Source organism: Orcinus orca, chromosome 5, assembly GCF_937001465.1.
Source record: "Orcinus orca chromosome 5, mOrcOrc1.1, whole genome shotgun sequence".
Lineage (NCBI taxonomy): Eukaryota > Metazoa > Chordata > Mammalia > Artiodactyla > Delphinidae > Orcinus > Orcinus orca.
The window spans coordinates 40,795,557-40,821,705 of NC_064563.1; the positions used below are offsets into that span (position 1 = coordinate 40,795,557).

General features: G+C 36.2%; 1 protein-coding gene across 2 annotated transcripts in view; it reads left to right on the forward strand.

Annotated features, from left to right (window-relative positions):
- GMPS (guanine monophosphate synthase) overlaps nt 1–25,684 on the forward strand; it is a 121,373-nt gene extending 95,689 nt beyond the window's left edge. For both annotated transcript variants that reach the window (XM_033414766.2, XM_004284738.4), the window contains 9 exons: nt 2,950–3,101; nt 4,193–4,366; nt 5,737–5,842; nt 7,221–7,336; nt 9,741–9,866; nt 13,050–13,165; nt 16,237–16,367; nt 17,277–17,449; nt 18,505–25,684. In XM_033414766.2, coding sequence (XP_033270657.1) covers nt 2,950–3,101; nt 4,193–4,366; nt 5,737–5,842; nt 7,221–7,336; nt 9,741–9,866; nt 13,050–13,165; nt 16,237–16,367; nt 17,277–17,449; nt 18,505–18,606 — 1,196 coding nt within the window. In that variant the 3' untranslated portion in view covers nt 18,607–25,684. The remainder of the gene's footprint in view (nt 1–2,949; nt 3,102–4,192; nt 4,367–5,736; nt 5,843–7,220; nt 7,337–9,740; nt 9,867–13,049; nt 13,166–16,236; nt 16,368–17,276; nt 17,450–18,504) is intronic.
- The last annotated feature ends 465 nt before the right edge of the window (nt 25,685–26,149 follow it).

Sequence of the window (26,149 nt, forward strand, 5' to 3'; positions counted from 1 at the left end):
AAGCAACCTAAGTGTCTAGCAACAGATGAATAGATAAAGAAGATGTGGCACATATAAACAATGGAATATTATTCAGGCATAAAAAGAAACGAAATTTTTTTATTTCTAGTGAGGTGGATGGACCTAGAGTCTGTCATACAGAGTGAAGTAAGTCAGAAAGAGAAAAACAAATACCGTACGCTAACACATATATATGGAATCTGAAAAAAAATAAAAGGTCATGAAGAACCTAGAGGCACATCGGGAATAAAGACACAGACCTACTAGAAAATGGACCTGAGGGTTCGGGGAGGGGGAAGGTTAAGCTCTGACAAAGGGAAAGAGTGGCCTGGGCATATATACACTATCAAATTTAAAATAGGTAGCTAGTGGGAAGCAGCCACAAAGCACAGGGAGAATACCTTGGTGCTTTGTGAGCACCTAGCGGGGTGGGTTAGGGAGGGTTGGAGGGTGGGAGGTGTAGGAGGGAAGAGATATGGGGACATATGTATATGTATAACTGATTCCCTTTGTTATAAAGCAGAAGGTAACACACCATTGTAAAGCAATTATACTCAAATAAAGATGTTTATTAAAAAAGTGCATTTGAAAAAAAAATACCTCTACTCAGAAAACTGTAAGACACTGATGAAAGAAATCAAAGATGACATAAACAGATGGAGAGATGTACCATATTGTTGGATTGGGGGAATCAACATTGTGAAAATGACTGTACTCCCCAAAGCAGTCTACAGATTCAGTGCAATTCCTATCAGGTTACTAGTGGCATTTTTTTTACAGAACTGGAACAAGAAATCTTAAAATCTGTATCTCTGTATGGAGATACAAAAGCCCCCAAATAGCGAAAGCAATCTTGTCGGAAAAAAACGGAGCTGGAGGAATCAGATTCCATGACTTCAGAGTATATTGCAAAGCTACAGTCATCAAAGCAGTATGGTACTGGCATAAAAACAGAAATACAGATCAATGGAACAGGATAGAAAGCCCAGAGATAAACGCACGCACCTATGGTCAACTAATATATTAGAAAGGATCAAGGATATACAATGGAGGAAAGACAGTTTGTTCAATAAATGATGATGGGAAAACTGGAAAGCTACATGTAAAAGAATGAAATTAGAACACTCCCTAACACCATACACAAAAATAAGCTCAAAATGGATTAAAGACCTAAATGTAAGACCAGACACTATAAAACTCAGAGGAAAACATGGGAAGAACACTCTTTGACATAAATCACAGCAACATCTTTTTTGACCCACCTCCTAGAGTAATGGAAATGTAAACAAATGGGGCCTAATGAAACTTCAAAGCTTTTGCACAGCAAAGGAAACTATAAACAAGGCAAAAAGACGAAAAGACAACCTTCAGAATGGGAGAAAATATTTGGAAACGAATCAACGGACAAAGGATTAATCTCCAAAATATATAAACAGCTCATGCAGCTCAATATTTAAAAAACAACCCAATCAAAAAATGGGCAGAAGACCTAAGTAGACATTCTCCAAAGGAGACATACAGATGGCCAAGAGGCACATGAAAAGCTGCTCAACATCACTAATTATTAGAGAAATGCACATCAAAACTACAATGAGGTATCACCTCACATGAGTTAGAATGGTCGGCATCATCAGAAAGTCTACAAACAACAAGTGCTGGAGAGGGTGTGGAGAAAAGGGAACCCTCTTGCACTGTTGGTGGGAATGTAAATTGATACAGCCACTATGGAGAACAGTATGGAGGCTCCTTAAAAAACTAAAAACAGAATTACTATATGATTCAGCAATCCCACTACTGGGCATATACCCAGAGAAAAACATAATTGAAAAAGACACGTGCACCCCAGTGTTCATTGCAGCACTATTTACAATAGCCAGGTCATGGAAGCAACCTAAATGCCCATTAGCAGACGAATGGATAAAGATGTGGTACATATATACAGTGGAATATTACCCAGCCATAAAATGGAACAAAATTGGGTCATTTGTAGAGACGTTGATGGACCTAGAGACTGCCATACAGAGTGAAGTAAGTGAGAAAGGGAAAAAAATATATCGTATATTAACTCATGTATGTGCAGTCTAGAAAAATGGTACACGTGATCTGGTTTGCAAAGCAGAAATGGAGACATAGATGTACAGAACAAACGTATGGACACCAAGGAGGGAACGCGGGTGTTGGCGGGGGTGGGATGAATTGGGAGGTTGGGATTGACCTATGTACACCAATATGTATAAAATAGGTAACTAATAAGAATCTGCTGTATAAAAAATAAACTGAAATTCAGAAAAAAATAAAGAGACAACCAAGGATCACTAAATATGTGTTTATAGATCTCGGTTTTTCAAGAGACTGGTCAGTGTGCACTTCTGAGGGCTTTGATCCCCGTGTATGTACCACTGCTTTGATTCCCTTGGGGTAATGCTTCTTGTTGGGGTTTTGCTTGTTGCTGTGGTGAAGCACTGAATAAGATGGGAGGCAGTTAGCATAATTTGTGATATTATGGCCCTAGATAATATTTATTTATTTATTTATTTATTTGGTTGCACCAGGTCTTAGTTGTAGCAGGCAGGCTCCTTAGTTGCGTCTCGCTGGCTCCTTAGTTGTGTCATGCGAACTCTTAGTTGTGGCATGCATGTGGAATCTAGTTCCCTGACCAGGGATCAAACCTAGGCCCCCTGCATTGGGAGCATGATATCTTAACCACTGTGCCACCAGGGAAGTCCCTGGCCCTAGAATTAATGCCACACAATTCTTAATGGAACAAGATTCAGTGAGTGCCTGTGTATGGACTCTGTCAGTCATAGTTTACTGGTAGTTCTAGAATATGCAGGCAAATTACGGGGAGATCAGAGGATCCATCTGGGTTTTCTGTTTGTAGTTTGACCTATCATTTATGATTTTCAAATATCATGTTAGTTTAAAACATGCTTCTCTCCTCTTACCCAGTGATAAATGCTGCTCATTCTTTCTACAATGGAACAACAACTCTACCAATATCAGATGAAGACAGAACTCCACGAAAGAGAATTAGCAAAACCTTAAATATGACTACGAGTCCTGAGGAGAAAAGAAAAATCATTGGGGATACTTTTGTTAAGGTACCTTTTTAATATCTTCAATGTGTACTATTTTCGATGTGAATTTAGTATTTTTTTCCTTATCATTATACCAAATAACCAAATTTTGTGACTAATTTTGATTCTTTTGTTGGCTAAGAGTTTTACGATATATTGCTATTATACTGACTTAGTAAAAACTGTTTTATGTTTTTAAAAAACATATGTACTTATGTTTTCAGTTTGTTGTTTTCACTGCTTAAGAATAGATATTTTCAGTTGATATTAGATTTTAGTTCTTTGGGTAATGGCTAGATTTTTTTAGGCTTTTGATGGGAATGTTCATATACCTTTTTGAATCACATTAAGCATGTGTTTTGAGGGTTTTTTTGACTTTTAAAAAAATTTTATTAATGTATCGTTGGTTGACATTGACAATGTGTTTTTTTTTACTTTTTTATTGCTAATATTTTGTCTCTCTCTTTTTTTACATCTTTATTGGAGTATAATTGCTTTACAATGTTGTGTTAGTTTCTGCTGTATAACAACGTGAATCATCTATATGTATACATATGTTCCCCATACCCCCTCCCTCTTAAGTCTCATTCCCACCCTCCCTATCCCACCCCTGTAGGTGGTCACAAAGCACCGAGCTGATCTCCCTGTCCTATGCAGCTGCTTTCCACTAGCTATCTATTTTACATTTGGTAGTGTGTGTATGTCCATGCCACTCTCTCACTTTGTCCCAGCTTACCCTTCTCCCTCCCCGTGTCCTCAAGTCAATTGTCTACGTCTGCATCTTTATTCCTATCCTGCCCCTAGTTTCATCAGAACCATTTTTTTTTAGATTCCATATATATGCGTTAGCATACAGTATTTGTTTTTCTCTTTCTGACTTACTTCACTGTGTATGACAGACTCTAGGTTCATCCACCTCACTACAAATAACTCAATTTCGTTTCTTTTTATAAGCATGTGTTCTTAAAGGAGTTTATTTTGGAGCACGGTAGATTTCATCTCCTGGTCAATATTGCAAAAAGACTCTTTAAGAAATTTAGCTGAAAATATAAAATTTTGCTGTCTTTTAGAAGAATTCATCTCTTAAAAGGCTGTTTTACTCCTGTTGTTTGTAGATTGCCAATGAAGTAATTGGAGAAATGAACCTGAAACCAGAGGAGGTTTTCCTTGCCCAAGGTACTTTACGGCCTGATCTAATTGAAAGTGCATCCCTTGTTGCAAGTGGCAAAGCTGAACTCATCAAAACCCATCATAACGACACAGAGCTTATCAGAAAGTTGAGAGAGGAGGTAAAAGCTTATGAGAACTTTCGCATAAAACCTCCCTCCCTTAACCATTTTTAAGTGTACAGTTCAGTGGTGTCAAGTGTATTTGTATTGTTGTGAAACAGATCTCTGTAACTTTTTCATTTTTCAAAACTGAAACTTTATACCTGTTGAGCAACAGCTACCCTTTTCTCCCTCTCCCTAACCCCTGGTAACCTACCATTCTAATTTCTGTTTCAATGAATTTGACTACTTTAAATACCTCATAAGTGAAATCATACAGCATTTGTTTTTTTGTGACTGGCTTATTTCACTTAGTATAAGTCCTCAAGTTTCATCCATATTGTAGCATGTGATAGGATTTCCTTTTTAAGCTGAATAATATTCTGTGTGTGTGTGTGTGTGTGTGTGTGTGTGTGTGTGTGTGTATATATATATATATATATAGTTAATTTATTTATCTACTGATGGACATTTCTTGTTGTTGTGAATTGTGCCTATGAACATGGGTTTACAGATTCCTCTTGGAGCCCCTGCTTTCAGTTCTTTTGGATATGTACCAGGAAGTGGGATTTCTGAATTTTATTATTTTCAATTTTTTGAGGGACTTCCTTAATGTTTCCTTAGCAGTTATACTATATTACAGTCCCACCAACAGTGCACAAAGCTTCCAATTTCTCCATACCTTGCCCAACACTTGTTCTTTTCTGTTTTTTTTTTTTTTTTTTTTAATTAGCCATCCTAATGAGTGTGAATTACCTGTACCTTTTTATTATTTTAGGCATCCTAGTGGGTGAGAAGTGGTAGGTATCTCATTGTGGTTCTGATTTGCATTTCCCAAATAGCTAATGTCAATCATCTTTTATGTGCTTATTGGCTACTTGTATGTCACCTTTGGAGAAATATCTATTCGGATCTTTTGCCCATTTTTAACTTGGCTTATTTATCTTTTTATTATTGAATTGTATGTGTTCTTTTTTATATAGTCTTGTTGCAGCCCTTTATTAGATATATGATTTGCCTTCTGTAGGTTGTCTTTTCACTTTTTTGATGGTATCATTTGGAGAGTTTTAATTTTTAAACACTAGTATATTTTCTGATTTCCTTGTATTACAGTGAGAACTAAATCAGATTGGTGGGTAGGTTTGTTCTCATTTATTTCTATTAAAGAGGTTTACGTTTAAAATGGATTTCAAAGAGAAATATGAAGACCACTAAAATATCTAATTCCTTATAAGCACATAGGAAGAAATACTTTAAAATAAAAGATGAAGTTTTAAAAACTGATTTTTAAAGGTAAAAGACAACAGGAAAAGCCAATAATTTGTTACTCTTTGTTTTCTATGTCATTTTGGTTACTAATTTGTATTAATTGGCGTTTTTATTCCCTGTAGGGAAAAGTCATAGAACCTTTGAAAGATTTTCATAAAGATGAAGTAAGAACCTTAGGCAGAGAACTTGGACTTCCAGAAGAGTTAGTTTCCAGGCATCCATTCCCAGGTAAAAAATAGAATTCTGTTTGATTTGTTACTATGCCTTCATGTTGAACAAAAATCAATTCAGACAGGTTTTGAAGTAATTTATCATCTTAGGGAATATGTAACTTTAAAGAAAGGAAAGGATGGATAGGGAATAAATATTCTTTTTAGTGCCTTACTGTATATATTTCATTTTATTAAATACTCATTTTTATTGTATATATATTTATATATTACATTATCTTTGTGTAAACAGATTGTCATGTAATGTTGCCATCAGATGAGAAAGCCAAGAGATACTTTAATAACATTGCCACACAATTCTTAGTGTTAGAAATTGGGTTTATATGTTCTTTCTACTATACCATGATGTATTCCACAGGGTTAAAACTCAGTTCTCTGAAATCCTTATCCCCTGACTTGTCTGAATGGTTGAACCATTTCTTTGCACAGTGCTGTATGTATTTAATTCATGACCAAATGAAAATATTCAGTTTTTAAATAGTCATTTGCTGTCATAAAATAAAATTAATTAGAGGTGGTATTTGTTAAAGTTAGGACTGTGAGTCTTAACCTGTTTTTGTTATGAGTTCTTGAGCTTGGCAAATCTTATATCTCAGTTTCTAGGTCTCTACAATAGTCATTGGGTGATGAGTTGAGGGAATGGTCTAATTAAATGAAAAAGCATAGTAATAGTTAACATTTCTTGAGTACTAGTATGTGCTAGGCATTCTGCTAAATACAGTATTTTACACATGTTGTCTTATTTGATCCTCACAATAGAAACTATTATGATCCTGTTGTCCAGCTGAGAGAATTTTGGGACAGAGGCTAGTTTGCCAAAAGTTATGCAGGTTGGGTTTGGAACCAGGATTCTAGCCCCAATAAGCTCTTCTCAGAGTTAGTTACTCTTAACTACTGTATTGCCTCCATAAACAGTGTTGCAAAGGTATAGCCCATATGGAGATTAGCACTTGTTTATATGATGAACTTCAACTGTAGTAATTTGAGACGTTCAGTCCCTAACGTGTGTTGGCAAAGGATTGTGTATGAAAGTAATTTTAAATAGATTGGCATGTATATTGTGAATTAAAAATATTTATTGGAGAATTTTGAGATTCTTAATACAGGGACTATTAAAATAAGAGGTGTATATCATGGATGTGAACAGAACTGAAGCATTCTAAAAATGATGAGTTGGATGGGAAACTAATAGCTGCATTTCATATTAAACACTTTAAAAAACCTAAATTGTATATGTCAGTTATATTTCAATAAAACTGGTTAAAAATACAATGGCAGGGGTGTTTTATATTTTGGGAATAGTGACCTTTTTTTATTTAAAATTTTATATTAAACATAACATTTATATTAAATACCATTGTTACTCTTCTGTTTAGGTCCAGGCCTGGCAATCAGAGTAATATGTGCTGAGGAACCTTATATCTGTAAGGATTTTCCTGAAACCAACAATATTTTGAAAATAGTAGCTGATTTTTCTGCAAGCGTTAAAAAGGTAATAATTTGTGTTGAATTTGTTTATTATAGGAGCTTTAAGCAGACATAGCTAATTGGTGCAAGGAATTGAATGGATTCTTGCTGTACTCCAGTCTTTATAATAAAATTGATTAGGGTTTCATTATTTGAAACTTCAGGGTAATTTAACCTTTGGAAATGACTATGAAGAAAGTATTCTACAGACACTCTTAAATGCAGACTTCTCTTTTCAGCCATTCCATATATTTTAACAGATTGGATACCTTGAATCCCTGAAAATACTAGATACAAAGTATTTTAAAATACCCTTTCATATTTATTGCAACAAGGCAAGGGAGATCATTTTAGTTCTAAATTGAGGATGATGGAAATGTCTCCAGTTCTTCTGTATATTTGGTGCCTAAATTTATAATCTGTGTTAAAGTGGGCTTTGGTTGGTAGTGCTTCCAGTTGTCAGACAAAAAGCAATGTAAATTCTCTTTGGAGTCTCTTCAACCAGGCCTCAAAGAACTCCCATAAATAGAGTTTCAACAAATATGAGCTTACAATAAAAAACTATAAAATAGATATAAAAGTAAGGCACCATGAATGAGAGCTAGTGGAAACAACTAGTAGAAGACCCTCAAGCACTTCAGATACTGGAATTGGCATATAGGCAACATTTAAAAGTACTGAGAATTAAAAGAAGCAATTTTTAATAAGAATAAGGTATATAAGAGACTATAAAAAGTGACAGGGGAGCTTTGAAAAAAAATTACGTTCTAGAAATGAAAATAAAATTAAAAAGAGCTAAAGAGAGAATTAGTGAAGATCGATGTTAAATTATCCAGAAATTGGAACAAAGCATCAAAGACAAAATATGGTTCAAAGAGGTTAATGTAGAATGAGAATGTCAACTTTAATGTATATCCAGAAGGAGATACTAGATAAAAGTATTGAAATTCCTCCACACTGGTGAAAGATACCATGCCTCAGATTCAGGAAGCATAATAACATCCCAATCAGGATAAAGGAGAAGAATTTGACACCTAATAGGCATAACTATGGAAGCTACAGGCTACCAAAGACAAAGCAGCTGCAAAGAAAAGATTGATTGCTGCATAAAGGAAAGGCTATTACTGGAAGCAGTAGTTAAAAGCAGGAAGAATTCAAAGTACCAAGAGAAAATAATTGTGAACAATAGTGAGTAGATAAACTGTCTCAAAGAACTAGGGCAAAATAAAGACATTTTCACATAAACAGAATTTACTACCAACAGTCTGTTACTTAAGGAACTATAAAGGCAGTGGTTCTCAACCTTGGCTGTGTATTAGATTCAACAGGGGGAGCTTTTGAAGTATTCTATGCTTGGGCCCCTTCTCCCTAGAATTTATTTAATTGATGTGGGATGGGACCTGAACATACTAAGAAATTTGAATGTATAGCTAAGGTTGAGAACCACTGTTTTAAAGAAATGACTTGAGGAGAAGCAAAAGGATACCAGTTAAAAGGTCTGAGATACAGGGACTGGTAAGCAAATAAAATGGTAAATGGATAAAATTAAACAGACATGGACTGTATAAACTGATCTAAATTTTGGTGTTTATTTAAAAAAAATAGTATAACATTATATAGCTAAAATAGCATATAAGCCATAGGGGGATCAATTGGAGTTAAAGCATTCAAAGATCTTTGTATTTTTTGCTAGTTGGGCAGAGGTGATTCTCTTTTGTTAAATATCCCCACTTAAGGGGAAATGATAAAGAATAAAAATAGAGGGTTTAACTTCACAACTAGTAAAGGGGAAATAAATGAGCTGGGAGAAATCATCAGTTCAGAGGAATATAAAAAAGGAGAAAGAAATATAAAAAGTGGGGCAAATAGAAACTACTGAATTAAATGGTAGGATGGAATTCAACCATATTATTAACCCACAATTAAAAGGATTAACATCTTTAGTTAGGACATAATTGTCAAACTAGATTGAGGAATAAAATCTAACTATAGTCTGTTTACCTAGGGATAGGAAGAGGGAAGGTAAAAGAACAGAAAAACATACACCAGGCAAATAAACCAAAAAAAAGGAAGTAGGTAGAGATATATTAATTTCAGACAAAGTTGACTTTATGGCAAAAAGTTTCCTTAGAGATAAGGAGAAGGTTTGACTCACGTGAGGTGTCCCTTGCTGTTGACAGAGGATTAAAGCCTCCATGTATGTAAATCTAATCTGTGTTTCTTGTCCTGATATTTAACTTCTCATAGCCCTGGCGCTCAGAAATGAAATTCTGACACACTGCATAGCACACACAAGTCAGAGAGAAATACCAAATAGAATCTATTGCTATAAACCAGAAAGTGTAGATACATAAGATAGTAAAATGTACCAAAAGAGTGAATGCTGTTATTTCTTGAAACCCTGAGGAGTGTGTCTTTGGTTTTCCTAGCCACATACACTATTACAGAGAGTCAAAGCCTGCACAACAGAAGAGGATCAGGAGAAGCTGATGCAAATTACAAGTCTGCATTCACTGAATGCCTTCCTGCTACCAATTAAAACTGTGGGTGTGCAGGTGAGTTGTGTGACTTCATTGACCTGTGACATAACTTTCTGCTGCTCTTTTTGCTAATATTGAAATAGGAATGTCTTAGGAAAATGAAATACAAAAGTATATACACCAAGTTTAAAAATGTAAAAGCAATATTTTATAGAATGTTTATGAAGTGAATAAGGTAATAGGAACTAAATATTCAGGCTGAGATTTTATAGACTTGAAATACCTGTCATCTGTATCAAAAGTAAAAAAAAATTCAAAGAGTGATTTGCTATAGGATTGGCTTGCTTGCTTCTGCCTTGAAGAACAGGTACCGAGAGGTCATGTCCTCATTTATCCTTCTTGATGTGAAATATTCTGTGGCTTTAGAAGTCTCTAACTGCAAGAAGGCCCCCAGATGTACATGTTACACCATTTACGCATTGTTCTCAGCTTGTGTATTCCTTAAACCAGTGTCCTCTGCCTCTTCAACATGTCCCGTCTCTCCCTCTCTCTCTCTTAGCTGTGATAATGTACAACTAACATTCTCAGTATGTTCTGTCTTTCCAATTGTAAAAGCATGTGACTGTAATATATTTCTCATTTTTGAAATGCTATTCATAGATTATATTAAGTTCTTTATTTATATGATCATCGGGTGAGTTTCTGGGGGAAAAAAGCTTGGGAATCTAGGGAAGAGGAAGGTTTCTTTTCAGTGATTTAGAATTTGAAGTTAAATGAAAACTAGAAAAGGTGTCAATAATTCAACTCAAAATGGTGCAAGTGCCAGTTAAGTGGGTTAATGTGTTTATAATGTTCTCTTATAGTAGAATTATGCATGGGAAGAAATTAAATACATTTTAGAGATTGTTCATCTAAAACTTAATATATACTCTTTTCCATAAATATATGAATCTGAGCCATCCTTTTAAATTCCTCTTTCTCCTGAATTCATGTAGCTCTGTTTGTAAATAAGACAATAAAAATTCATCATTACTTTAAAATTAAACTAAAATATTTTAGTTCATGGAAATGATAGGGCCAGCTATTTCCCCTCTTCTCCCTCTTTTTAAAGGCCCTATGTGAAAGCTACTTATATTGTTTTTAAATCATGTTGAAATAACCATTCCTGGAATTGTAGGAATAATTTTCTTTCAGTGGTGTATGGATTATCTCATTTATCATATACAGATTCATTTTGAAACTCATCGTATGATATTTCAGGCAGATATTACCCTACTATATAAAAATAGAAGAGCAGACAAGTGGGTTTTTTTGTTTTTGTTTTTGTTTTTTCCAGTCCTAAGTAGATCTATTATAGAAAACTTCCAGCTGTGTATGCTAACTCCTGCTAGGCAGGGAATTGAACTAGTTCCCCATTCCCCTTTTTTGATAAGTTCGTAGATAATGCTGTGGATAAATAAATAAATATAATTTGTTGGATGAGTGATTTCTTTTTTAAAAAATATGATTAACATATATATACACTATTATATATGAAATAGGTAAACAACTGTATAGTACAGGGAACTATAACCTGTAATGGAAAAGAATCTGAAAAAGAGTTTTTTTTATATATTTATATATATATATATATATAACTGAATCACTTTGCTGTACACTTGAAACTAACACAACATTGTAATAATTACACTTCAATTTAAAAAAATGAAGCTCATTCAGGCTCCACTATTTTTCCCATCAAAATAGAAGTTTCTTTTGTTGTTGGTTATCTTAACTTTATCTAGTCTCTTAGGCCTTTGAAGCTGAGACTCTTAGAAGTCCAGATAAAAATCATAATTCATGGTTAGTATAGCAATGAAGTTTATTTTCTAAATACCAAAATAAACTGCATTTGTAAAAAAAAAAAATGTACAGTACATTTAAAAAGTAATTCTCCCTATTTCTGCTCTCCAGTTAAATGTTCCCTCCAGAACCATTTAGAAAGAAAATGAAAGGGAATTATTGACACCTTTTTCATCACCTTTTTCTTTTAACTGAACATCATGAACTTCTTTTCATGCCATTGCAAGTAGATTCTTATTCTTAACTGCTGCCTTATATTCCATGTATGATTATACCATAATTTATTTAATCATTCCCCTACCAATGGACATTTAAACCATTTTCACTTTGTCACTATTATAGGCATTTCAGCAAGTAGTATCTTATTTTTTCAAGCAGTTATTCATGTATTTCAGTAATATTTTCAGGATTAAAGAGCATGTACATTTTAAACTTTGATAAATACTATTATATTATCATTCAAATAGTCTGAATTCTTAAGTTTACTGTGTATTAGGTAGTTATCTAATGAATCTTACTTTTAAGTTGTTTTCAGTTTAAATTTTTTTTTAAGTAAATGACTTGGATTAAATAGGACAGAGGAAAAGGGAATCAATATTATCAATTTTATTCACTTATTTTAAAATTAACTTTCTTATTATAAAGGAATAAATTATTTTTATATCTGACTTGAGAATCCTTTATCCATCTAAAGGATTTGGCAGATCTTGTCTGCCAAATTAAGTGTGCTGGCTATCTGTAGTTCGGCAGGTATTTGGAATGAAATCCCAGTGGATCTCTGGTGTATGTTGAAGAAATTATTGAAATTACCGTGACACTTCTTTTTAATGTCTGAGCTGATTTAGGTAGAATTTAACAGGGGATGTTAGGGACTTCCCTGGTGGTCCAGTGGTAAGGAGTCCGCCTTCCAGTGTAGGGGACACGGGTTCGATCCCTGGTCAGGCAACTAAGATCCCACATGATGCAGGGCAACTAAGCCCACACTGCTGAGCTTGTGCGCCTCAACTAGAGAGCCCGCGTGCCACAAACTACAGAGCCCACGTGCTCTGGAACCCGCACACCACAGCTACAGAGCTCACGGGCCCTGGAGCCTGCGCGCCACAACTAGAGAAGACAAAACCCGCACATCACAATGAAGAGCCCACGCGCCGCAGTGAAAGATCCCACATGCCTCAACTAAGACCCGATGCAGCCAAAAATAATGAATAAATAAATAATACAAAAAACTGTTAAATAGGGGATTTTAATTTAGGATTTGTTTATATCATTAGCAAACTATCCATATATACTTATAGTCAAGCATATTTTTGTTTAAAAAATTGCTATTAATGGTGTCATCATGCATGAAATATTTTCCAGTCCATCTTTTGAATTCTGTAAAATCATTAAAATTATCAATTGTATTTTTATTTTCAGGGTGACTGTCGTTCTTATAGTTATGTGTGTGGAATCTCCAGTAAGGATGAGCCTGACTGGGAATCTCTTATTTTCCTGGCTAGACTTATACCTCGCATGTGTCACAACATTAACAGGTGTGTTCTGCAGGTGGTGGTGGGGTGAAATGTAATGGAAGGATGTGTTTTTTTTAAGGTCTTCCCATGTTGAAAGAGCAGTGGCTCAAGTGTAGATACAGGTATGTGCTTAGGTCATAATCCAGCAGATATTTAATAATACCTTGTACTTTGTTCCTTCATCACAGTGCAATCATCTGCTTATTAAAATATTTTTTGCTTGAGAAATAGGAAGGTTTTTAATTGTAATATGAAATACTAAAGACAGCTTTAAAAACATGTCTTCCCAATTAGCAATTTACACTACTTGTTTTATGATTAGATGTTTTATTCCAGAAGGATTGAAAGAATTGTACAGGTTATAGAATTATTGTTAGGGACTTAGTCAATTTAATAATAATTCCAGAGTAAATCAAAAGAAAGAGACATATGCCAGATATCGTCAAAGTAACAGCGTTAAGTGTTTAAAAAAATTTGAATTTAGTTTTTCAGATCCAGTTTTCCTTTAATTTACACATTAATTTCTTATGTTGTATATATCAATAACTGATTTATTGATATAATCTTTATGTAATACTGAGCATTGTCTGTTATAATTTCAAAAGTCTTACTCATTTAGTACCAGATTGCTAATTAAATCTTATTTTACACTGTTTCACTCTTTTCTATTTTCTTCATGGGTTTTAGGCAGTTAACAACCAAAAAGAATTTCTTGAGATTTCAGTTTACTCAAATTAGCTACAGAAAGTATAAACCTACTTGTTGGTGTTTACTTAGCAGGGTATGTATATTTCTATACTGGTGTGGCTAGTATTTGTAGGCTGGTATGGCCTTCAAGACAAGAAGTCAAAGGGAAATCACATTTTTACTGATGGGAACATGTCCTTTAAAAGGCTTGCATAGATGAACCAAAGGCCCCCAAATACAGAAGCACCTTTAACACACTGAAAGGGTGAATTATTAATAAATAATGGTAAATTTGTAATTGCCTGTTTTGAATGGAGATAATTGTCTTGGTTAAAATAATGGTTCATAATTCATCTTCTGAAACATGCTAATACCTAAATAAACTTCATAGGTCATACAGAAAATTCCCTTTCACTAAGTTTGGCTCCACGGCTTTTACTACATAATTAATATGTTTTTCATTTCACAACATTCTTGTTTCATCTGTCTCTTTGTCCTTTTCTTTTGCCGAAGAGCACTCACCCTTGTTTAAACTTTATCTCGGTCCTTTTATAGTCTGGTTTCTCTGCCTGTCTTTTCTTTTTTCCCCATTTGTCTCTCCCTCCATTCTTAACCCTTCCTCCCTCCCCAAAAAAGGAAAAAAATAAAGTCTAACAACCAATAAACAAAAAACTAGATTTTAAATATGAACCTAGCAAGCCCTTAAAGGGTGTTGGTGAATTTTTGATTTCTTTACCAGGGTCTTTTTTTGGGAATTGGAATTTAAAAAAAGAAAGAAAAAAAAAAAAAGCTTTCCATTTTTACCAGTCTTTCCCCCCTAATTTGCATGCTGGAATCTTTATATAGAGAGGGACGGTTCCAGTTTTACTGGAAGGCTGCCTATCCCTGTACATTCTATGATCACTCTTGTTTGAACAAAATAAAAGAAAAAGGAGCAAGTTCATGGCATTCTCTTGCATAGTTGCTTTTTTCCTCTAAGGATTGTTTATGAGCTCTAGGAACTATTTTGTTTAGAAGAAGTGTGGCCTACTTTCTATGCATGGAACAAAACGCTTCTTGTGACAGTATGTTTGGAAGGAGACAATGAAGTATTTGGTGGTAGTGGTGGTTTTAATCTGATGTTTTTTTCTTCCATATGTTTTATTTTAAGTACCTATTAAGAAAAAAGCATTATTAAACTTCACCATGGTAGTTACAGGGGAGATTTATTTTCTCTGCTAAAGACAGTAGGGCTAAGGAAAAGGGACAGTTGCCTGCTGGCTGGAGTTGGATTGGAAAGAGCCAGGTGGCACTCATCCCTACCCCTTCTCTCTCTTGTTTTCTGGGTGAAGGTTGTAGAACAGATTCCCCAAACCATTGGCAAGATTCCCCTTGAATTGTTGTAATTATTTGATCCTAATTTCCTCAAGCTACCTTCCAAATCCTACTTTTATTAACATCTGCAGCATACTTTCATAAGTTTCAAACAGACATTTACTTGAAGCAGTAGTAAGTCATTCCTTTTCAACCAAGTCTTAACTTTGGTGATATTCTTAACCTTTCTTTGGGATCAGTGTTTTCCAAAATGTAAAAAAAAGAAAAAAAAGGTTGAGTTGGCAGTCAAATAAGTTTGGGAAATTCACTGTAGTCTCATCTTGGAAGCTTCTAGCGCATATTATAGTTTCTGAGGTTTTGTTATAAAACCTATTTATTTAATTTGGTGTTTCCCCAGGAATTTCCTAGGGCTACTGTAACAAATTTCCACAAACTGGAAGGCTTAAAACAACAGAAATCTATTATCTCACAGTTCTGGAGGCTATTGAAGGCTATAAGTCTGAAATCAAGGGTGGTGTCAGCAGGGCCATGGCTCTCTCAGAAGGCTCTAGAGGGAGAATCCTTCCTCGTCTCTTCGTAGTTTCTGTTGTTTGCTGGCAGTCGTTGGCTTGTGGCAGTGTAACTCCAATCTTTGTCTCCATCTTTACATGGCTGTCTTTTCTCCATGTGGCTGTGTTTACAGATTTCCTTCTTCTTAGAAGAACACCCACCAATCATTGGATTAATCCCCCCAAACACCATTATGACCTTTGTTTGATTACCTTTACAAGGACCCTATTTTCACCCACAGATTCCAGATGGACATGAAGTTTTGGGGATACACTTCTATCCAGTACATTAAATGGAAAGAGGATTGTGATAATCACTTACATCTTTGCACGTTCTGAGATACTAGTATTCCAGAAAATATACTTTGAGGAAGGTTCATAGAATAGAAACCCTTCTATAATCTTATATCCTATCCTACCCATTTGGGGATTTGAAGTGGGTAAGAGAGGGGCCTAAGAACAAATGGAAAGAATGTTATTTTATGTGCTTTGCTTCTCTTACTAAAACGTATTTTCTCTGTAATTTTCACTACCCCCTTCTAGAGTTGTCTATATATTTGGCTCACCAGTTAAAGAACCTCCTACAGATGTTACTCCCACTTTCTTGACAACAGGGGTGCTCAGTACTTTACGCCAAGCTGATTTTGAGGCCCATAACATTCTCAGGGAGTCTGGTAAGCTGCCCATTTTGTTCATCACTGAATGCTCTAACTAGATTTTGGAAGCATGGCATTATTATTTCTAGTAGGAGGACTCAGCTTTTAGTTTTATTATTTAATTCTTTGGGTAGTTCCGTGACATTGCCTTATCTGTATAAAATTTATTCATCTTTGTGGTCATTTGCGGACATGTACAAAGTGGCAAAAAATTTGAGTTGCTCAACTCATATGTTCCCAGCTGAGGTTGAACAAGGCAATTCTCTGCCTTCTTGTTTCAGCTCTTTCTATAAACAAGTGTCCCTTTTGTGGTCTATTTAATGACATGTTTTTTGCATTTTCGTGCTTTTTGTTGGTGATTTCACTGTTTAAAATAGTGCTGAGGTGCTGTCTAGGTTCCTAAGCACAGGAAGGCTGTGATGTAACTTACTGAGAAAATAGGTTTGTTAGATAAGATTCATTCAGGCATGAGTTATAGTGCCATTGGCTGTGAGCTCAACGTTAATGAACCTACAATAAATATTGCATAAGGTGTCTTTAAACAGACACACACATAAGCAAAGATATGTATTAATCAGTTGATGAAAGTGGTCAGGAACCTAACTCTGTATTTCCCCTAGGGTTAGAGGTTCAGTATTTTCTTATTCAGTGTCTGCAGTATAGAAGATAACTACTATGAATAATGAATTGACTTTATATCACATCACTGTAACATATCACTGCAGTCATCAAATTCTGTAATTTGTATTTGTGATTATGTTTACTTACAGTGCTATGAGAGTAGCTAAAAACAGTACATGATGACAGTCCCAAGAAGTGGTGTGTGTATGTGTGCGATTTTAGATCTGTCTGGGGGGATTTAATTGATCAGAGAGTGCTTTTGTATGGTGTGGTGATTGGTTCTACATGTTAACTTCCTTTCTTTAGGGTATGCTGGGAAAATCAGCCAGATGCCGGTGATTTTGACACCTTTACATTTTGATCGGGACCCACTTCAGAAGCAGCCTTCATGCCAGAGATCCGTGGTTATTCGAACCTTTATTACTAGTGATTTCATGACTGGTATACCTGCAACCCCTGGCAATGAGATCCCTGTAGAGGTAACTTATACTTTTTTTTCCTAATGTACATTTTTAATACCTTATACATTTTATAATAATGGTGAATGGAATAGGCTATGGCAATGTTGGTATTCCTGAGGTTGGTTTTCTGTTCATAAAATAGGCTCTTTTTAATCTCCACATAATTGGTTGTTTAATACACTATAGTAGAAAAAGGCCTTAAGTTTATTAAACTCCAGATGTCTGATTACTATGTGGAGAATCACCAACTCTAATCTATCATTTCATCTAATCTTGCCAACCTCTACTTTATAAATAGTATCCTCCAAGTAGAGAAGAAAACACTAAGAGTGAGGAAGAGTTTATTAGACATAAGGGTGAGATTTGATGGCGTTATGGCCAGGCACCCATGAATTTCTTGTTGCTCTGCCTATTAGCAATTGCAGTTTTGATCACCATCTTCCTTTCTTATTATCCCTCTACTAGAGTGTTCCAGAGGAGCTATTTGCATAATGGCAAATGAAAGTCAAAGCGAGACTTTATTAGTTGGACCACTGTTCCAGGACTCTAATACAGGGCTCTGATTATATATAGCTAGATAGCTGGGTTGGGGAATGTGGCTTAGAGTCTGTTTTCCCTTAGGCTCACATTTGCCAAGTCTCTGGCCAGTCAAGTGACAAGGCCTTCCTTGTCTATACGTATAGCAATGATTATTATTACCTTGCATTATGTGCCACCTTGGTGGCCTCGACGTTGTAAGCCACAGACAATTTGTGAAGCATTGGCATAAACCCGTAAAATCAGATACTTGGATGCCACAGCAATGTCAAATTGCCATAAATGCTTCTAAACACTTGTTATGGACCAGTAACAAACATGACTTGTAGACTGCACTTTGAGTAGTACTGAATTTAAGTCACTTAAATCTATAGAGCATCACTACATAAATTAATCATAAATATATCCCATATACAGAGAGGACAATAGTAAAAATAGATTGTGTTTTAATTTCAAATTACAATTGCAGGACTTCTAAGTCTGTTAGACACACAGTGGACCCTGGCTCTTTATTTATAATCTTTGTTTTATAACAGGTGGTGTTAAAGATGGTCACTGAGATTAAGAAGATTCCTGGTATTTCTCGAATTATGTATGACTTAACATCAAAGCCCCCAGGAACTACTGAGTGGGAGTAATAAACTTCTTGTTCTACTAAAGTTCCGTGTGCAGATTAAATTGATTAGAAACTATTCCCAGTATTGACATGCAGTACTGTCAAAACAGTTACTGGAGCAACTACATCACATCTGAGTTCTCTGCAGCAAAAATCTACGGCTTAAGAGCTGAGTTGGGGATAACTAAAAGGGACTGAAGAGTTTGTATGGGTATAATCAAAGCACCATTGCCTACACTCAGACACTGACACTGCTTTTGCCTTTACCTCTGCCTCACTTGTTCTTTATGTATAAACTCACTGTTGCTATTGATGTCTCTGTCATCGAAGATGTATGGGAGTGGGTGAGTCTGGGGGCTGGTAATGGACTTCTGTCCCCTTGCCAGTTTCTAAGAGATGTTAGAAACACCATTATTTACCAGTGTGACTTAGTATGTATTCCTTATGGAGAATCTGCGTTTCCTGTAAAGTAACCTCATTCCTCCAAAGGTTCTGGGAAGGGGTCAACATATCAGATAAAGGTTTAGGTGGGCTATTCCATCCACTTTTGCTGGACACGGGGGCCCTAAAATGGTAAGCTACCTTAAGATGGAAAAGCACCAGGAATTTGTTGAAGTACTTTGAATTTTATGTCATTACAGCCATGGGAGGAAGGAACTACGAGTAGTCTCAGTTTAAAGTGTTTTCAAGTCATGCTCCATGTTGCATACTGTCAACCTGTTCATTGGTAAGGAGCTTTATCCTCCCAGCCTTATTGCCGGCTCCCATAGCCTTGTAGAGGAAGTTTCTGTTCTCTCCCCAGAAGAGACTGTCTTTGGTCTAGCATAGATAAAGTTCAAGCATTTTAATCTTGTTTGGTCCGAGGAGCAGCTCTGAGATCACAGAAACCATCGTGCACGCCCACAACTTACAAATGCATGCCTGCAGTAATCTCGTAAAGAGTTGTAAAATGAACTCTTAGATGTAATCTATAGATACATTTTTTTATGCACTGCTCAGAAGATTGTGACCAGTCTTGGCTCGTGCGAAGTATTGCCAAACTTTGTACTCCTTTCTGCCAGCTGTAAGAGAAGATTTAAGAACTGGTGTAGGACTGTTTGCCATTGCCACCAGTTTCTAACAGATGCTTTTATAACATTCATAAAAATAGACAGTACTAGGTTTGAATTCTGCAGCCATTTCTCTCTCAGTATTTTAGCTGATGTTACTATTTTAAAATGTTACCATGGGGCTTCCTTGGTGGCGCAGTGGTTGAGAGTCTGCCTGCCGATGCAGGGGACAAGGGTTCGTGCCCTGGTCTGGGAGGATCCCACATGCCGCAGAGCAGCTAGGCCCATGAGCCATGGCCGCTGAGCCTGCGCGTCTGGAGCCTGTGCTCCGCAACGGGAGAGGCCCCAACAGTGAGAGGCCCGTGTACTGCAAAAAAAAAAAATGTTACCATGTTTGTCTCATACCAGTTCCATCTCAGGTTGCTGCCTCTTACCTAATCTTCAAGATCTTTTGTATTAATCAGGTATACAATTTTGTTTGGGATTCAGTGTTACGTAAGTAATAAAATTACACATGGCAGAAGTCTTCCTTTCATTCTGTTTGGCACAGGGTATAAGAAAACTGTGTTGCTGAACCAGCAAGGGAAGAGCTTCTGACTGCTGTAACAGGTATCTGTATCTGAGAGACAGGAGTATTTGATTTCTACAAAACTTGATGAGTTCATTCTCTGTCCTAATGATGAGGAACTCATAATGGCTTTTTGCAAAAAGGGTATATTAGTGGTCTGGCCTTAACAGATTTGGAGGCATGTTATTTTAGAGCTGGAATAGACAACTTAAAAAAGGCTTATAAACATTTGTGTTTAGTGAAAAGAATTCCTCTTCTAGAAAAAGTGTCTTATGATTTTGTATTCAAGCAAATAATAGGAATCTAGGAAGACTTTTTTCCTAAAGTATATTCTGTGGAACACTGTTGCACAGAGATAAAGGGTTAGGTGATCATATAAGTTTGGAAAGTGCTGCTCACTTGTCCTTCCATCTTGGAGATTTATGGTATACGTTATTTTCAAAGCTCTGAGAAATTTTGAAGTTAGAAACAATTGTTTTTTAACTTAATGTTTTCCTGATATTTGTTCACTAAACTCCTTTTATATAATCCTTCTTAAAACTGTAAAAATGGTTTCTCCAAAACACTTCTCGACATGATATAGTAAAAAAAAAAAAAATCTAGAATTCAGAGATTTCTTAATATTTAGTACCCTCTCTTCCTTTGCAAAGAACTTTTTGCTTTGTGCCATATAGTATTACTCTATACCTTCACAGTATTTCATCTGAGGACCTGAGAAAAGTTAAGGTTGCAGTTCCATTTTACAGTTAAGGAAACAAGCTCAGCTTAGTAATGGCTACCTGAAGAGTTTCAGAATTAAATGTAGGGTTTCCCAGTTATTCTTTTTTAAAGTGAATTTTGGCACCTAAAATTATATAAACTTACTGGATGGTTATTTTTAATCAAGGCTTAGAACAGTGGCTCCCTGTCTAATAACATTCATCATTGGTTATCCTTGACAGCTCATGACTGCTTTCCCAACACTCACCACTTACCTGGGAGTATATTCTATCTAATAAATATATTTTGTTTCTTTGTACCTATAGAAGGAGGAAGGCAGGTTAGTGAAAGCATCATTTATTCTTAAGATTGGTGGGCACAAAAGAAACTTGAGAACCAGATAACCTTGCCCCAGCTTTGTGGCCCAATCTGTGATCATCAGCTCTGTTAGAAGTAGCAACCCGGCATAATTGCTGAGAGTAGGTCTTTAGATGTATCTGGGAGATAGGGTTACCCGAGTTTCCCATCTTTTGCCACTCCTTTATCCTAAGATAGGTGCATGCATGTAGCCAAACAAGCATCATAAAAGTTTGTTTCCTTGCTATGTTTGGGCTTATCCCCTGATAGCCCATTTTATTGAGTAACGAATCAAACCTCTAGAGCAGGGGTCCTCAACCCCTGGGCCGCGGACTGCTACCAGTCTGTGGCCTGTTAGGAACCGGGCCGCACAGCAGGAGGTGAGTGGCGGGCGAGCGACCGAAGCTTCATCTTCCGCTCCCCATCGCTCCCATTGCTTGCATTACTGGCTGAACCATCCCCAGCCCGTCTGTGGAAAAATTGTCTTCCACGAAACCGGTCCCTTGTGCCAGAAAGGTTGGGGACCGCTGCTCTTGAGAATGAGGACATTCGGAGTAGGTAGGTAGGGCCATTCATCTTTAGTGCTTTGTGTTGCCATTAAACAGCTGTGTGAACTTGGTCATTTCTGTGTTTTTTTAACATGTAAGATGAGGCAGTTGAATTATATTTATATCAAATCCAGCTCTAAATTCTTATTTTATAAATAACAAGAAAAAACATAGCAGGAGATAGAATGGAGAAATGGGATAGTTTTAAGTGCTTTTAACATCAGATATGACCCGGCCAAAAGTAAACATTAAAATATTGTAAAATCAGATATTAATTACCATTTTTTGAACCTGAGGCATAGATCAAGGTTTGACCACTTGAGAATCTTCTGTTGTGACCGTGACACTTGGAAGATACTCATCAACAACATGTTCCTAGGCGCAATCTCTTTACGTGTTTTTGGAAAAGTTAACAAGAGTATGCTTTGGCTTTGAGACCAGTGAAAAGTCTCCCATACTCAACTTATATATAGCTAATTGTTGGCAAAGCTAGCATCCAGGTTTTCTGCTCTCTACATTGAAGAGGTAATGCTCCAAGGCCCTTCAAGGCAAGGCTTAACAGGAAGTTCTCAGTGTGTAATTGACCATCAGGGATAAGTGTATTTCCAAGGTGTTTGTCATCTTCTTACAGCTAAGTGAGTATTAGTTTCTGAAAATAGTACTGTCTCTCAGAAATCTTCTGAAACTCTCATGCCCAATGTTATATCTCTGTTTCTTCCTACCTTTCCAAACAGCTCCCTTTCCTACTCCTAACACCCTCCTCCTCTCTCCCCCTCTCCTGAATTCTCATTGGAATGTGGTGAGAACACACCTTAGCTATTACCTCAGTAGATGCTTCTTTCATTGGCCCCCAATTAGAATTTTTTTGGACTGTTCGTAGTAGTATTTATTTATTTATTTTTGTTTTTTTACTTTTACTCATTCTTTTTTTTTTTTAATTTTTATTGAGGTATAGTTGATTTACCATGTTGTTGTAGTTTCAGGTGTACAGCAAAGTGAATTTGTTATATATCCACTCTTTTTTAGATTCTATTCCCATATAGGCCATTACAGAGTATTGAGTAGAGTTCCCTGTGCTATGCAATAGGTCCTTATTAGTTATCTGTTTTATATATGGTAGTGTGTATGTGTCAGCCCCAATCTCCCAATTTACCCCTCCCCCTCCCTTTAACCCCGGTAACCAAGTTTAATTTCTACATCTGTAACTCTATTTCTGTTTTGTAAATAAGTTCATTTGTAGCCTTTTATTAGATTCCACATATAAGCGATATCATATATTTGTTTTTCTTTTCTGACTTACTTCACTCAGTATAACAATGTCTAGGTCCATCCATGTTGCTGCAAATGGCATTATTTCATTCTCTTTTATGGCTAATATTCCATTGTATATATGTACCACATCTTCTTTATCCATTTCTCTGTTAATGGACATTTAGGTTGCTTCCATGTTCTGGCTATTGTAAATAGTGCTGCAGTGAACATTGAGGTGTATGTATCTTTGAATTATGGTTTTCTCCAGATAGATGCCCAGTAGTGGGATTGCTGGATCATATGGTAGCTCTAGTTTTTTAAGGAACCTCCATACTGTTCTCCATAGTGGCTGTACCAGTTTACATTCCCACCAACAGTAATGAAAATAAAAACAAAAATAAACAAATGGGACCTAATTAAACTTAAAAGCTTTTGCACAGCAAAGGAAACCATAAACAAAACAAAAAGACAAACCTCAGGATAGGAGAAAATATTTGCAAATGAAGCAAGCGACAAGGGATTAATCTCCAAAATATACAAACAGCTTATGCAGCTCAATATCAAAAAAACAAACAACCCAATCAAAAAATGGACAGAAAATCTACATAGACATTTCTCCAAAGAAGACATAGAGATGGTTAAAAAGCAAATGAAAAGATGCTCAGCATCACTAATGATTAGAGAAATGCAAATCAGAACTACAGTGAGGTATCACCTCACACTGGTCAGAATGGCCATCATCAAAAAATCTACAAATAATAAATGCTCTAGAGGGTGTGGAGAAAAGGGAACTCTCTTGCACTGATGGTGGGAATGTAAACTGGTACACCCAATTAGAGTTTAATAGGGAACTGAATACAAGTTTGATGTCTCCACCCTTGGAAAGTACCCCTTTGTCCTTACTGAGGTAGTTTAGCCACACAGATAATGTAGGAAACCATGGAATCTTTTTCATCAGTGTAGGGCCTGACAACAATAATGATGGCATCCTTGGCTTTTATATTTCCAAACATTTCATTTAATGACAAAAGATTTGAAATCCCCCAAAGATTGCCAAAATGCCAGCACCCACCCTAGTCATATATTGAAGATGCCCAGGTATACCACCCAAATCTAACCTTTTTCAGTGATTCTCAACCCTGGATGCCTGCTGTTACTACTTGAGAAGTTAACTCTGTATAACACCCAGACCCCACAATCAGTTAAATTAGAATCTTGGTGAGGCCCAAGCATTGACAGTTGAAAATCTCCCAGCTGGAATAAGTTGTTATTGAGGGACATACCTGGCCTTTCTAATTATAGCTTAAAATCTTTGTTAAACCTGTAGGTGAGAAGAGAAGGCCCTAGGTACTGTCTTGGTGAAGATCCGTATAACTAAAGTAGTTCAAAGCTAGGGACCGGACTCTGGAACTGATTCTACCTATACAGGTTATCCCCACTATCCAAAAGTAGAGCTTTCCTATGAAACCTTTTAGGCAAAATGTCGTAAAGCAAAGAAGCAATCACCTTAGGACACATCTGGCTAATGATGTACGAAATAAATCCAGATAAAGCACAGATGCTCACAGACAGAGTTCAAAGCCATGGCAGCCAGGTGCTGAGTGTAGTTCGAAGGGAAGGAGCTTGGGACCGCCACTCTTGCTGCTTGAGGTGTGCGCTGCCTCTGTATCAGCTCACTGCAGAACAAACGCAGAACGCTATTTTCACTTTTCATCCTTTTTCCTAAAAGCAAAAATCCTTTTCCAACTTCTTTCGGTTTGTGAAAACAGGAACTACTGTCGGTCTTTCACAAAAGTGTAGTGGTGTAAAGTGAACTTTCAAAAAGCAAGGAATACCTGTACTGTCTTGTAGGTCAGACACTTCATGGGCCCGTTTGGTATTACTCAGGGTAGCTGACATAGATGTTACCCCCTTTGAGGTCTGTGCAGCAACTACACAGGCTTTTCTCTTTCAACCTCTTTTTTCCTACTCCTTTTGCTTTTCGTCAAAGAGGAGAAATCCACCCCTATGCTGCAGCCAAGTCTCCAAATTGGACTTTAGCCAGATTATGAAACTGAGACTGAGCTATTACTCAGAAAGCCTTCTGGAGCCATGTCATTTCAATATAATTCTCTACAAAGCTAGAGATTACCTACCTGTAACCTCAGTTTCCTGAATGAAATCTTTTGAGCAGTTCCATCTTAATTTACCCATTTAGGGTCTTTGTTCACTGGTGAATCCTGTGGCATCCCTTGACCTTGTTAATGACCCCTGAATTAGCAAAATCAGGAGACTCGGGGTGGGGGGGGAGTTTGGCTATTTCTTGGGTATACTAAGTTCAGTAGCTCCAAAATCCTCTGAGTGTTGCAGGAAGCCTGAACCTTGACTGATCCAAGTAGAGTATATACCTTTGGAGAATACAGATGTTTAAGGTAAGTAATTTTCTGTTTTTGAATCTACTATGACCATTGTTAACAACCTTATGATATTAAATGAAGACGTGAATGTAACCTTTTGAAGAAATTTTTTTATAAAGAAATATTTTGTTAACCGGAGTAACTAGTGTAGTTGTAAAATCACTATGTAATTGTTCATGGTATACTGAAATGTCTATTGTGTGTTGTGGTAATAAAGTTGGCATAAAATAGCTTTGCTAAATTAATGTGAAATGATTTTAATGCTTTTCTGTCTTCAATATACTTCATAAAGGAGGAAATGATGACTTTCATATTTGTCATTAAGCTTCAGGGTTCATGAGAAAAAGAAGCAGGAGAAAAGAGGACAGACACTATCAGGATATGGGAAATAGGAAATTGCATATGCTGTCAGAGGTTTCTGGATGATAAAGTTAATCTATTTCTCTTAGTTACAAAGGAGGGTGTTAGTGTTTTACCTACAGTGTTAACAGTGGACACAGTAGACATAAAATATTGGGTATTTTTTTATTTAAATGATTAGTTAAAGTGTTTGTGTTTCCAAAATTAAAGTCATGTATGTACACATACATACTTATTTGATTTCTTACATATTCATTTACATATGATCAAAACTGTTCTCAATTTCTTATAACATAAATTGCCTTTATTTAATACAGAAGTCAGATTCATTTCATTG